The 15,962-nt window shown below is 40.7% G+C and overlaps 1 protein-coding gene across 1 annotated transcript; it reads left to right on the top strand.

Moving 5' to 3' along the window:
* The first annotated feature begins 2,765 nt into the window (after positions 1 to 2,765).
* LOC124133449 lies at positions 2,766 to 11,004 on the top strand. Its single transcript, XM_046497882.2, has 4 exons — positions 2,766 to 2,895; positions 4,287 to 4,416; positions 8,226 to 8,348; positions 10,747 to 11,004. Exons 1-4 carry the CDS (start codon positions 2,872 to 2,874, stop codon positions 10,773 to 10,775), a joined length of 306 nt encoding a protein of 101 aa, XP_046353838.2. The 5' UTR covers positions 2,766 to 2,871; the 3' UTR covers positions 10,776 to 11,004.
* Positions 11,005 to 15,962: the final 4,958 nt, after the last annotated feature.

The raw sequence follows: 15,962 nt of genomic DNA, 5'->3' as shown, positions 1-15,962 counted from the left end.
GTCACCTCTTGTCATCTCCTTGTTGAAGCAATTCAACCAATCAGCTAAGAAAACCCCAAGTGTTCCAAGCGTTTGTGATCAAAGTTTAAAAGAAGATTAGCTGTAAACACAATGGAGATCAATGCACTTAAGTAGGTTGAGAAAGGGACTGGTTTCTAAACCATAATGATATGGGTAAATAATACTCCTTAAAGTTGGCATTATATCTGGGATCTTTCAGGAAAAAATGGAAGTATCAAAAATGAACAGGTTCGTATTATAAAAAGGTAAGTTGATAGTGCGGAAATCCGTTCCAAAGAAAATAAGGCATTTTATAAAAAGAAAACCAAACATGTTGTACAACGATCCTTTTAGACAGGGAGCAACTGAACGGATCTAGTGTACAAGTACGGGAAACTGTGCACTTTCCACTGGCAGAATGTATTACAAACAGCGTGAAGAGAATCTATACAGAAACAGACTATAGAAGTCGCTACTATTGAAAGGAAGTGAACATATAAATGGTCTGTTATTACTTGAAATTGTGGTAATACAATTAAGACAAGTACCAGTAAATTAAACGGAAAGTTCAGCGATATTAAATCACAAACGTACAAAATGCGTGCTTTCTGCTGGCAGAGACTACTGAAAACAGCGTGAAGAAAATCCATAATGAAACAGACTATAGAAATCGCTGCTATCGAAACATGAAGTTAACATATCACCCGTCGGTTACTATACTTGGAAGTTGCGGTAATACAATTATGACAAGTACGAGTAAATTAATCGGAGGGTTCAGGAATATCAAACTTTCAATCACAAACCTACCGTAAATCCCGCAGTCCGAAAAAGATTTATGAAGGAGGTGTTTCTCTGGGGTGGGGAGGTAGGGTCCGTTTTGACTGGAGGAGCCCACACTTGGCTCTCGGATGACCCCGCTGCCTGAAGCTTAGGTAATCCGATATAGCGCTACCACTGCCTCGCTCTCCATTGCCGTGCACGTGGATCACGTTCCAATATGCACCCGACCGACCGACCGACCGACCCGGCCGCATGGGACTGAGGTACGCTGACACGCTGTGAGGCCAATACACATGTATGCGCAGTTCTTTGCTTAACTCTGTTGACAATGTGTATTGTGAATTCGCGCCAATTGATGCAGATATTAGTTTTCACATAACAAACACACGATGTCGTTATTTACTCTCAGCTACACTGTTTTCTATGCAGAACCATTGAACATGCGAGCGCAAACGTAAATGTATTTCTATAGTCCGTTTCTGCTTGCGTTATCCATCAGCTGTATAAACACTGTATCTCATTGACCCTGGTAACTGATTTCTGTAGTCCACAGCCGAAAACTATACACAAAGCTCACGTACTGCAGACTGTAGTTTGTTATATAAATAAACCTATACCACTGGTCTATCGACAATAATGTAGCGTATAGCGCAAAGAGGACACAGTATTGGTGGCGATTGAAGTGCAGTGAACGGGACTTATTTGTCATTCTATGGCTGCTTCTTTCAGTGTCTTTTACTTTAAAAAATATTTGAAGAGTTCGTAAAGCACCCATGTGATCCCCACTAAATGACATTTCCAGAACATGTGAAATAAGAGTTTGATGTATGTAGGATTTGTGATTTGTGACTGCATTTCAATATCGAATTGCACATGTAAATACTAAAGATTGCCTAGTCTGCCAGTTATAGAATGCTCTGGTTAGGAGCAAGATGCTGAAAGATGTTGTTATACATAAATTATGCATAATATCTCTTTCCGTCGTCTTATTTCCTATGTCGCTACACTTGGGCGTGATAACAGACATCCCCATTCTACATTACATACACACACGAAATTTGGCCGAAATTGAACCAATTTTAGCTAAGTTACGGGTGTTTAGAGTTGTGCTATTTGGCAAGTTGATGGACCTGGGCCAAAGAGTGCCGTTTTCAACACTCTGTAGTTTCGTTGTCCATGGAGCTACAGACAAACGGTTTAGTGTTCTGGAATCGCCAGGTCAAGTGCTATCAGGAAAATATATCACATATATGACATAAGTACATGTTTTCTTTGAAGTTGTTAGTATGGTACTTGGAGCCAAAGTATGGAGAGTTTGGAAGCTGTTGAGCTGGTAGTTTGAGCGGAGGAGATTTTGGGAGTCGAGTACTGAGATATCTGCTAAAAAAACAGTGCAAAAGCACTTAATCCGATCTGGAGGCCAAACGAAGCAATTTCGCTACATTGAATGTGTAGAGAATTTGTTGGCCATCTGATTCCGCACCAGCTCAAGAATTTTGGAAGTCTTTGGAGCTTTCGTGGCGGATATATTAGCTGTTGAAATTGCTATTTTTAAAGTTGTTTTGAGTTATCTGCCCTTAGTCTTTGAGTCTAGAGTCTTGAGATTTTTGTGGATATAACTTCAGTAGCTAAGCTATCTTTGTGCAAAATTTCAAGAGATTCTGAGCAGTAGTTTTGGAGTTCGGATTGGAACAAAAATCGGCGGAATAATAATAATAATAAAGAATAATAATAATAATAATAATAATAAATCGAACAATTACAATAGGGCTCTTGCCTTGTAGGCAGGGAGCCCTAAAAATAATGTTAGTCCCTGGTGAATGAATGGTATAAATCTCCGCCAAAGCTGAGGTTTTACAATCTTAGATCGTCTGTATTTTCTAGTTACGTCATCAAAAAGTTATGTATTCAGTTATGGAATGTTATCACATGAATACTGATAACGTTAACTACAAACAAATTGCTTGCTGCGCGCGACCCACGTGATGCTGACACGAGCGACGAGGTGCTGACACGAGCGACGTGGTGCTGACACGCCCCACGTGATACTGACACGGCCGAGGTGGTGCTGACACGCCCCACACAACAAAGATGAAGTGTTTGTACTGGACCATTGTAAGTACTGTGTTACTATGCTGTATATATGCTTATAACGAACTATGGTTTTAACGAACTACAATTAATGGTCCCTTTGAGTTCGTTATAACCGTAGTTTACTGTATCTATGTCTAGAATACAAAAAATCCGTTTATCGGACATTAATTTGGCACAAAACTATATTTGTGCTGTATAAAATCATGCGTAGTTGATCTATATCTTCTAAAATGCCAAAATCTGGCCATATTAAATGTATTTTAAAAGACAACTTGTACCCCATAATGCACTTAACAGTACAGCAATATAACTTCCATGTTGCCTTCCCGTGCTTGCTCGTCTAAATTAAACTACCGGGCAAAAGAAAGTACTCACTTGAAAGTTGGATTTGACCAAAAAATCAAAATCGTTCCTAGGCTGAAAACAGTCTCCGAAACACTTCAAACTAAAGGTGAGGTGAGGTGAGGTGAGGTGAAATTGGGTTTAACGTCGCGTCTAAGATTATTGCACTTATATAGCGACGTGCATGCACGTGTGTGTGTGTGTGTGGCTGCTTGTACTAGTCCGGACTGATGCCGATTTGTAGTGCTAGCTCACTGAGATACCATGCCGCAGTTTAACATGAATACCCCACTCAGACACAGTATACTGACTCCGAGCCGACCAGTTCTTGTCTTAGCCCTTTAATGTCGAGCGCAAGACAGGGTAAGAACAAGTACCATCTTTTAACGTGTTTTGGTATGACGCGGCCGGGTATCGAAACCCGGACCTTCCGCTCTCCGGACGGACGCTCTACCACAAGACCACGGAGGCGGCCTTCAAACTAAAGGTTCAAACCAAAATCATGTTACCCATATAACATACATTACCATCGAATTACCATGTCTTGGTGCATTTAGCCACCATCAAACATAGGTGTATACTTTCTTTAGCCCTGGGGGCAGTCGGGTAGCCTGGTGGTTAAAGCGTTCGCTCATCACGCTGAAGACCCCGGGTTCGATTCCCGACATGGGTACAATATGTGAAGCCCATTTCTGGTGTCCCCCTGCCGTGATATTGCTGGAATATTGCTAAAAGCGGCGTAAAATCAAACTCACTCACTCACTTTAGCCCTGCAGTTTATTCAGAATCTAAAGGATGCTTCCCAAAGGCAAAATTGATCGACGCCAATTAGAACGCAGCAAAATATATGTTTCTGGTAAAAGCTATTGCCAACATGGGTATGTTGATTATTCCTATCTATTTCTATCTATAGTACCCCGATAACATCTTCAGAGCTGTTGCTGAACACGGAATATAGTTAATGAAATAGCCCCTACAAACATCATCAAACTGTGTTTAAGAGTAGGTGACAATCTGAAAAGTGAAAAACGAAAGTGTATGTGAGCAGAATTTGGTTCTTTCTGTCCCAGGTGTTGGTGCTGCACGCGGTTACTGGGCAGGTGCCGTGCTCTGTGGGTAGGGACTGTCCCCGGGACATGTGCTGCTTGGGGAGCCGCAAATCCCAGGGCTACTGCGCTCCGCTGAAGTCTGTCGGTGTAGGTAGGCACTTTCAAACGAACCCCTGGAATGTTTAGTTCACTTTGGCGAAGGCCGCCTCCGTGGTCTTGTGGTAGAGCGTCCGCCCGGAGAGTGGAAGGTCCAGGGTTCGATCCCGGGCCGCGTCATACAAAAAGACGTTAAAAGATTGTACTTGTTGTTACCCTGTCTGGCGCTCGGCATTAAGGGGCTAAAACAAGGACTGGTCGGCTTGGAGTCAGTATACTGTGTCTGAGTGGGGTATTCATGTTAAACTGCGGCATGGTATCTCAGTGAGCTAGCACTATAAATCGGCATCAGTCCGGACTAGTACAAGCAGCCACACACACACATACACGTGCATGCACGTCGCTATATAAGTGCAATAATCTTGGACGCGACGTTAAACCCAATTTCACCTCACCTCACCTCACTTTGGCGAAACTCACGAGATCACAATTAGGGCGAATCTGGGATTCGAACCCACGTTAGCGAATCCGCACCATAAACAATTGGGCAATGTTTTCCTGAATCAGATAGAGGCATACATCTCGTGTATTGCACATCTTATACACTCTTCAAAATAAGAAACGCACTGGTAGATGTTTAGTAAATGTATTGTACCTAATAAAGTCGATATATTATATATAATTTAATATCATAGATACCAATATGAAATATTGGAGCTCGATAGTCACAGGTTGCCGTTGTACAAAGGCATTGAAAACTGTTCATTGCCATGTCACATAAGGCCACAAGGTTCCGCTGAACTCAGTATCTCATGTGACCGCCCCGGGCAGCAATCACGGCTCTGCATCTCCTCGGCACTGACTGGGTAAGTGTACGAAGTCTGTCCTGCAGAATTCTGCGCCATTCTGCTTGTAGCGCGTTGGCCAGTTGTGGGAGTGTCTGCGGCGTGTTCTGACGTTGACGTACACGTCGATCGAGTTCATCTCAGGGGTGTTCGATTTGGTTGAGATCTAGAGATCTCGACGGCCAGGACAAGGCGTTGATGTTGGCATTATGAAGGTAGTCTACCGTGACACGAGCTGTGTGCGGTGGAGCGTTGTCCTGTTGAAACATCTCCCTCTGGCGGTCAATGATTGAAGAAGGCGAGGTTGAAGAATTTGATTCATGAGCGATTGGCTGTCAAATGTCCCTGAACCACAACTAAGACAGATCTCGTAGTGTAGGATATGCCCCCCCCCCCCCCCCCCCCCCCCCCGGCCGGCCGGTTCTCGGGCATTCTGCAGTGGAATTAAACTGTGTGTATCGGTCCCAAATGCGGCAAATGGTGCTGTGGTGGACGGTGAAGTAGCGTGCAACAGAAGTCTGCGATTCCCCTCTTTGAATACATCCTATGGCGATGTCCCGATCGGCAGCGCTGAGTCTCGGCATTTTCGAACTTGAAAATGTTGACAATTGAATGACAGGTTATTGGCTTATGCTTGTCTTTTTATAGCCACTACCACGAGTTACGAATGCCATTACCTGCACGTGCATTTTGCTTTACTGTTTTCCTCGATGACATTTTTGAACAAGTGTGAACACAATGCCATTTAAGCCATTGCAAATCTACAATGGCTGCGTTTTGACGCACCGTTTGTCGAATATCAGGCCACCAACAATTTCCAATAACATATATCCAATTTATATACCGGAGTTTTTGTGGTCGGGTTCAATGAACTGCATACTACATGTGCGTTTCTTTTTTTGAAGTGTGTGTGTACTCACATTTGTTTTTTTGTTGTTGTTGTTGTTTTGTTTTTTTTTGGGGGGGGGGGTTGTTTTGTTTTTTTGATTGCCAAATGTACTCACATTTGTATATACCTCTCCGAAGGTATGTGTCGTATAGGTCATCACCAAAGCCTCTTTAGACTCTCGTTACCTGGACAACCTAAACTGAGAGGTAAACGATTGATGCTAAATTTGATCATGTCTATTTAACCATCACTCATTCCTGCAACAGTTTGTAAAAAGTAATATGGCTGGGTAATGTTGCGAGAAAAAAAATGTGGTATGAAATAAAATTGCAACCACATGACCGCTATCATATTTTAGAAGTTGACATCCATAACTTTGTTTTCCTCAATAAAGAAGTTGACATCCATAACTTTGCTTTCCTCCTAATAAAGAAGTTGACATCCATAACTTTGTTTTCCTCCTAATAAAGAAGTTGAGATCCATAACTTTGTTTTCCTCAATAAAGAAGATGAGATCCATAACTTTGTTTTCCTCAATAAAGAAGTTGACATCCATAACTTTGTTTTCCTCACAATAAAGAAGTTGACATCCGTAACTTTGTTTTCCTCATGTTAAAGAAGTTGACATCCGTAACTTTGTTTTCCTCACAATAAAGAACTTGACATCCGTAACTTTGTTTTCCTCATAATAAAGAAGCTGACATCCGTAACTTTGTTTTCCTCAATAAAGAAGATGAGATCCATAACTTTGTTTTCCTCAATGAAGAAGTTGACATCCATAATTTTGTTTTCCTCATAATAAAAAAGTTGAGATCCATAACTTTGTTTTCCTCCTAATAAAGAAGCTGACATCCATAACTTTGTTTTCCTCATAATAAAAAAGTTGAGATCCATAACTTTGTTTTCCTCCTAATAAAGAAGTTGAGATCCATAACTTTGTTTTCCTCAATAAAGAAGATGAGATCCATAACTTTGTTTTCCTCAATAAAGAAGTTGACATCCATAACTTTGTTTTCCTCACAATAAAGAAGTTGACATCCATAACTTTGTTTTCCTCCTAATAAAGAAGTTGAGATCCATAACTTTGTTTTCCTCAATAAAGAAGATGAGATCCATAACTTTATTTTCCTCAATAAAGAAGTTGAGATCCATAACTTTGTTTTCCTCCTAATAAAGAAGTTGAGATCCATAACTTTGTTTTCCTCAATAAAGAAGATGAGATTCATAACTTTGTTTTCCTCAATAAAGAACTTGACATCCGTAACTTTGTTTTCCTCATAATAAAGAAGTTGACATCCGTAACTTTGTTTTCCTCATAATAAAGAAGTTGACATCCGTAACTTTGTTTTCCTCATAATAAAGAAGTTGACATCCGTAACTTTGTTTTCCTCATAATAAAAAAGTTGAGATCCATAACTTTGTTTTCCTCATAATAAAGATGTTGACATCCGTAACTTTGTTTTCCTCCTAATAAAGAAGTTGAGATCCGTAAATTCTATTCCTTACCCATCCAGTTTGTTATCATGAGAATTTGTCTTTTCAATTGTTAAAAATTGTAAATCAAATCATATTTAAAAGTAAAACCGTGTAGAAGTATTCTTTGAGTACTGGCTGAGCGCCAGTACAGTTCGTTGTTTGGATATAATCTCTCTAACTTAAGATATTTTCAACTGAAAATCAAACATATGGTATCAAATGAGAGGTATAGTTTCTTTGCCCCTCAGTATAGTGTTCTAAAATGAGTGAGTGAGTATGGTTTTACGCCGCTTTTAGCAATATTCCAGCAATATCACGGCGGGGGACACCAGAAATGGGCTTCACACATTGTACCCATGTCGGGAATCGAACCCGGGTCTTCGGCGTGAGGAGCGAACGCTTTAACCACTAGGCTACCCGACCGCCCCCTCAAATGACTGTAACTCCCCCGGTACAGTTATATGCCCATCTATCTATGTTAAATCAGTTCTGCTTATAATGAGAACTAATAATTTCAAAAATAATAATTTAGACGCGCCATTAACTTGATTATATATACACAACTGTTACCCGAATTTGCGGTTAACCTAAATTAATCCAGAACGTATAAGTTACATCCACGTATTATGATTGATCTGGAGTGTGTTTTCTCAGATTGCCAGATGTACTCCGGAATAGAATCCTGGGGTCAGACACCTTGGAAGGTGCATGAGTGTCGCTGTCTCAATGGTCTTTACTGTGGATCGGACGACCCATATGCTCCCTTGGGGTCTAGAGGTAACTGTCACCCTCAGTATAACACCCACAGGAAAGGTATGTATCAGGCCCACGTCTTTCTAGGAACTAGCGGTGACTACTAAGAAAGTAAAATTGGCTAACTATGTCGCCCAAATAGAGAGCAAAATTTGGTAATTACATCTCGACAGAAAGTTAAATTGATCACCCCCAGTAACTACAAACTATTAATATCATTCCGCCCAGGGCTAAATGCATCCCTCCTAAGAGGCAAAATTAAATTCGCAACTTGTAACCAGAAGTAAATGTATCATTCCTCATAACCAGAAGTAAATATATCACCCCAAGTAAATATGACACTACTTGTAACCAGAATAAAATATATTATCTCTGTAACCAACAGTAAATATGTCACCTATTGTAACCATAAGTAAATACTAGTATATCATCCCCATTAATAGATGGACTATATCACCACTTGTCACCAGAAGTATACCTCCCTATAACCAGAAGTAAATATGTCACCTATTGTTACCATAAGTAAATACAAGTATATCATCCCCATTAAACAGATGTACCATATCAACACTTGTCACCAGAAGTATACCTCCCTATAACCAACAGTAAATATGTCACCTATTGTAACTATAAGTAAATACAAGTATATCATCCCCATTAATAGATGGACTATATCACCACTTGTCACCAGAAGTATACCTCCCTATAACCAGAAGTAAATATGTCACCTATTGTTACCATAAGTAAATACAAGTATATCATCCCCATTAAACAGATGTACTATATCACCACTTGTCACCAGAAGTATACCTCCCTATAACCAACAGTAAATATGTCACCTATTGTAACTATAAGTAAATACAAGTATATCATCCCCATTAATAGATGGACTATATCACCACTTGTCACCAGAAGTATACCTCCCTATAACCAGAAGTAAATATGTCACCTATTGTTACCATAAGTAAATACAAGTATATCATCCCCATTAAACAGATGTACTATATCACCACTTGTCACCAGAAGTATACCTCCCTATAACCAACAGTAAATATGTCACCTATTGTAACTATAAGTAAATACTAGTATATCATCCCCATTAAACAGATGTAACATATCACCACTTGTCACCAGAAGTATACCTCCCTATAACCAACAGTAAATATGTCACCTATTGTAACTATAAGTAAATACAAGTATATCATCCCCATTAAACAGATGTAATATATCACTACTTGTCACCAGAAGTATACCTCCCTATAACCAACAGTAAATATGTCACCTATTGTAACTATAAGTAAATACAAGTATATCATCCCCATTAAACAGATGTAATATATCACTACTTGTCACCAGAAGTATACCTCCCTATAACCAACAGTAAATATGTCACCTATTGTAAGTATAAGTAAATACAAGTATATCATCCCCATTAAACAGATGTAATATATCACTACTTGTCACCAGAAGTATACCTCCCTATAACCAACAGTAAATATGTCACCTATTGTAACTATAAGTAAATACAAGTATATCATCCCCATTAAACAGATGTAATATATCACTACTTGTCACCAGAAGTATACCTCCCTATAACCAGAAGTAAATATGTCACCTATTGTAACTATAAGTAAATACTAGTATATCATCCCCATTAAACAGATGTAACATATCACCACTTGTCACCAGAAGTATACCTCCCTATAACCAGAAGTAAATATGTCACCTATTGTAACTATAAGTAAATACTAGTATATCATCCCCGTTAAACAGATGTAACATATCACCACTTGTCACCAGAAGTATACCTCCCTATAACCAACAGTAAATATGTCACCTATTGTAACTATAAGTAAGTACATCATCATCAGTAAACAGATGTTAATACGTCACCTCTTGAAACAAATATATCATCCCTAGTAACAAAAGTAAATATATCACAACTTGTAACCAAAAGTAAATATATCATCTCCAGTAACAAAAGTTAGTTATCACCGCTTGTAACCAGAAGTAAATATATTATCCCTTGTAAACAGAAGTAAATTATCACCGCTTGTAACCAAAAGTTAATATATCATCCATAGTAACAAAAGTAAATGTATCACCGCTTGTAACCAGAAGTAAATATATCATCCCTTGTAAACAGAAGTAAATTATCACCGCTTGTAACCAAAAGTAAATATATCATCCATAGTAACAAAAGGAAATGTATAACCGCTTGTAACCAGAAGTAAAATCTATCATCCCTTGTAAACAGAAGTAAATTATCATCGCTTGTAACCATCGATTCATTCTGTGACTTCCACAGAAAATTAAAAGCCATGGGGATACGGGTGGCCCAATCTGAATATAGCATCAAGTTTGTATTGAAGGTAGTTCAGACACGCGGTGTATTTTCTACCTTGTACATTTTGTTTTTCAGGAACGTGCAGGTCCAACCGTTTCGCATAGTGTCCTGAATGTCTCGGTGCTGTACTTCATCTCGGCCAGTAAATGCAGCAACATCAGAACTAGTTTCACTAGTTCACACGACCCACACTACACAACACAATCTGGCGGTATTCGTGACCCTTATTTAAATGTTTCTCGACATCAAACTGTATACCTACTTAATATTAACGTAATATTAAAATTTGAAACATTTAGACATACATTTTGCAATAAAATAGTTAAACTATTAGGTGTTCAAATGAAATGTTCGCTTGGAAGTCCGTTGTCCTTGTTGATATCGCTGTCATATACATAGGGATGTCTGCACCGTGTTTACTAGTGGGTTTGTCTCGCCGAGTGATAAACTTCAGAAGATAATGAATGACACAGCCCAGAGTTAAAATGAGTTAGTGAGTGAGTGAGTATGGTTTTACGCCGCTTTTGGCAATATTCCAGCAATATCACGGCGGCGGGGGGGAACCAGAAATGGGTTTCACACATTGTACCCATGTGGGGAATCGAACCCGGGTCTTCGGGATGACGAGCGAACGCTTTAACCACTGGTCTACCCGACCGCCCCTAGAGTTAAAATGGCAACTTTGTAGTTCACGTTATGAAAGAAAGGTATTATTTGACCAGAGGAGACAAATGTTATATTTATTTTGTATTTACTTACTGATCTTCTCGATCTTTTTTCGGGAAACCAAAGTGTCTATGATTTTGTATCTTCAAACTGCCCGGCAAAATAAAAGTATACACTTGAAAATTGGTTTTGAGTACAAAATTACAAACGTTATCAAAATGTTATTTGGCTGAAAACAGGCGCTGAAACAATGCAGACGTAAGGTCCGAAACACAACTGTAATGCCCGTATCAAACACGTCACATCCACATCATCATCACAAATGAATAACCGTTTCTTGTTTGTTTCATGTTCAGCCACCTTCAAACATGGGTGTATATTTTCTTTTGCCCGGCAGTGAAAATACAGCACTAAATATATAGTAGCTTTTCAACTTAAGATACACACGTGAGTTGGCTTTAACGCATGTTTTGCCTGGGAATCCGCATCAGGGTTTGATAAGAAAAGGGATATATGCAGTCCCTCTGATGAGAGTAGGACCGCCCCCATGGTCTAGTGGTAGAGCGTCGGCCGGGAGAGCGGAAGGTCTGGGGTTCGAGTGAATGAGTTGGGTTTAAGGCCGCTTTTAACATTATTCCAGTTATTTCACGGCGTGTCAGCTTAATGTGGGAGGAAAGCCCGAAGTGATACAGGTCTCGGACGTTTACCCGGAGCACGGGTATGGTGCTGACAAACCTGGAAACAAAATCGGGGCGAACTGGGATTCGAACCCACAATCATAGGTCTCTGGCGTGCCCAAGGGTCGCAACTCTGCACAGCGAATCGCGGTTCCTTAGACGACTGGGCCACCCGTGCCCTCCTCCGGGCCGCGTCATAGAAAAAGACTTTAAAAAGATGGTACTTGTTACCCTGCATGGTGCTCGGCATTAAGGGGCTAAAACAAGGACTGGTCGGCCCGGAGTCAGTATACTGTGTCTGAGTGGGGTATTCATGTTAAACTGCAGCATGGTATCTCAGTTGGCTAGTTCTATGAACTCGACATTATTCCGGAGTAGTACAAGCACACACACACGCACGCGCACGCACGCACGCACGCACGCACGCACGCACACACACACGTCGCTGTATAAGTGCAGTAACCTTGAACGCGACGTTGAACCCCATTTCACCTCACCTCTAGTTCATTTCGGTGAACACTATTTGTTTGTTTGCCGCATAAATATTCAGGCGGTCTGTTTGTCTGTTTGTATTTTGTTTAACGCCGCACTCAGCAATATTCCAGCTATATGACGGCGGTCTGTAAATAATCGGGTCTGGACCAGACAATCCAGTGATTGACATCATGAGCATCGATCCACGCAATTGGGATACGATGACATGCATCAACCAAGTCAGCGAGCCTGACCACCTGATCCTGTTAGTCGCCTCTTAAGACATGCATGGGTTGCTGAAGTCCTATTCTACCCCGTCAGGCGGTCTGTAAAAAGTTGAGTCTGGACCAGACGATCCAGTGATTGTCATCATTAGCTTCGATGTACGCAGTTGGGATACGATGCCATGCATCAACCAAGGCAGGCCTGCCCACTTGATCCCGCGGTAAACTCTGCAAACACAGGTCTGATGCTGACACACCAGGGATCGTAATCGGGACAAATATTGAGTGAGTGAGCTGGGTTTAACGCCGCTTTAAACAGTATTCCAGTTATATCGCGCCGTGTCAGCTTAATGTGGGAAGAAAGCCCGAAGTGATGCAGGTCCCAGACGTTTTACCACTTCAGTGAAACCCACGAGCAAGGGTATGGTGCTGACAAACCTAGAAACATAATCGGGGTGAACCGGGATTCGAACCCACAATCATAGGTTTCTGGCGTGCCCAATGGACGCAACTCTGCACAGCGAATCGCGGCGCCTCAGACGACAGGACCACCCGTGCTCCCGGGACAAATATTGATTTCGAACCCATGACCGATGGAGGTTAAAGGTCACGAGTGCATACCCTTTCTTCATGTAAAATATACTCACCGCCAAAAGAAACACGAACCATAGAAATATATAGAGAAGTATGTATGTTAAGAAGAGACGTTTCCAATGTTTCCATATCACCATATGTTGCACGTGATTTCCAAACTTTACACGCTAATCCCGCACGAGACAAATAGTGCATCTCGTATGAAGTCACGTACCAGTATGTTCGTTTGTGCATCGAACCAATCTAAAATCTCTTAAATATGAGTAATAGGTCTTCTAGGTCTTCATGTCTTAACCAACATGTTTGGCATTCGCGTTTCCTTTGGCGATGAGTATGTATGCATTGATTGTGTTAATTGCTCACAGGCGTTGGCATTATATATATATATATATATATATATATATATATATATATATATACGAACAATGTGAGTCAGATACACGTCAATCACAGGATAGAAATCTGACAAAACAGAAACTACATAAATGAGTAAGTTGCCATAGTAACACATTCATCTTATACAACACGTGTTGTTCCACCAAGATATAAAATATCATAGATTCAACGTCCTTACAAAAAAGAAATTTGCAATGAACAAAATAGGAGTTTTGACAGTGTGATAACATTTCTAGAATTAAGAAAAAGCATACGTATGTCAAGATGCTCAAGAGTGAGTGAGTGAGTGAGTTGGGTTTAACGCCGCTTTTAACAGTATTCCAGTTATATCACGGCGTGTCAGCTTAATGTGGGAGGAAAGCCCGAAGTGATGCAGGTCTTAGACGTTTACCACTTCGGTGAAACCCACGAGCACGGGTATGGTGCTGACAAACCTAGAAACATAATCTGGGCGAACCGGGATTCAAACCCACAATCATAGGTTTCTGGCGTGCCCAAGGGACACAACTCTGCACAGCGAATCGCGGCGCCTTAGACGACTGGGCCACCCGTGCCCCCAGATGCTCAAGAGATGGATACATTGTGCGTTGTCTGGGTTTTCTGGCATCGATAGAGGTCGGGATTAAATAAAAGCGGTGTGGTATTTTAATACAAGTTACCAGACTTGTTTGAAGGTAACAACTAACATTAAGACGTGCGCTTGAGAAAGAATATTGTTTTACGCCGGTCAGAAATATTTCAAATGCTTATTGTTCTACATCACAGTCAAATATTTGAATGTATATTGTTAAACATCAAAGTCGGAAATATTTCGAATGCGTATTGTCTTAGGTCACAGTCAAATATTTGAATGTATATTGTTGAACCTAACAGTCAAAATATTTCGAATGCATATTGTTTTTCGTCACAGTCAGAAATATTTCGAATGCATATTGTTTTACGTCACAGTCAGAACTATTTCGTATGCATCTGGAAAAATTAGGGCACACTCAGACATATTTTGAATGTATTTTGTTTTACGTCACAGAGGGAAACATTTCGAATGCATATGTTTTACTTCACAGAAATATTTCAGGTACTTCACATGAATAAGTCTTGAGAAACCAAACCTGAAGCTCATCACATGAACAATGACCGCCGTCATATAGCTGGAATATTGCTGAGTGCGGCGTTAAACAAAAAAAACAAAACCATGAACAATAATCCGGCCGCAGGAGCGCGATCAGCCAACCATCCTCAGTTTATAGCAAGCTCCGTAAAACAATGTCCATTGACAAGCACTGCGTTTGTTCATATGACTAAAGGACCTCCTCCGTTGTCGAGGGTATAGAGCGGCAGCCCGGAGAGCGGAAGGGCGGCGGTTCCATCCATTGGCCTCGTCATACCAAAAAACATACGCACATTAAAAGATGGAACTTGATGTTACCATGCATGGCGCTCGGCATTAAGGGGATAAAACAAGGAATGGTCGCAGTTAATTTAGTAAAAAACTATGGCATGGTATCTCAGTGGGCTTGCGCTAAGTCCGCACTATTACAAACAGTCACACACACGTGCATGTACTTTGCTATATAAGTGCAATGATCTTAGATAAAAGGACTGACCAGCTCAAAGTCAGAACAGTATTGAACCTTGGCCTCGATCACGATTCTACCAGAATCCTCATTTGTCTCCCTCTAATGGATCCAGCTGATGGGGTTCAGTAAGGTAGGTTTCACTACAAATAGGCCACTACACATTAATATGGCAAGAAACATATTAAGTCCAAAGTTATAGGATGCTAAAGTGGCCATTACATCGGGTAAATGGTACTCTATTATGACTGACGTGCGTATGTGCAACGACGCTGCCGAAAGACTTGTACGTTATTTCCGTTTCCCAAGCACGTGGACTGAGTGATTGAGTGGCGGGGAACAACAGAAATGGGCTTCACACATTGTGCCCATGTCGGGAATCGAACCCGGGTCTTCGGCGTGACCAGCGAACGCTTTAACCACTAGGCTACCCGATCGCCCCCGTAGAAGAGGAGAGTCTGGTTGTAATTAAAGCAGGTTATTCCACAAACAGAGCTACATTCAAACAATGATAAATGGAGAATGGAAACACACTTTGTAAGAAAGTTTACTCTAGTGTAATAAAGTATAGCTTTGCCCTGAACTATACTACTCAAGGCTTGCTAAGGATCACCACTTTAAAAAGTTATCCTGCTCTTAGTAGATATCAACAACCCTGGCTCGATGAGGTTGTACGTTATTGGCCA

This window comes from Haliotis rufescens, unplaced genomic scaffold (genome assembly GCF_023055435.1).
Source record: "Haliotis rufescens isolate VD_foot unplaced genomic scaffold, xgHalRufe1.0.p SCAF_21, whole genome shotgun sequence".
NCBI classification, from domain to species: domain Eukaryota; kingdom Metazoa; phylum Mollusca; class Gastropoda; order Lepetellida; family Haliotidae; genus Haliotis; species Haliotis rufescens.
Note: the sequence above shows the minus strand (reverse complement) of the source record. Positions and strands in the feature narration are given on the sequence as shown.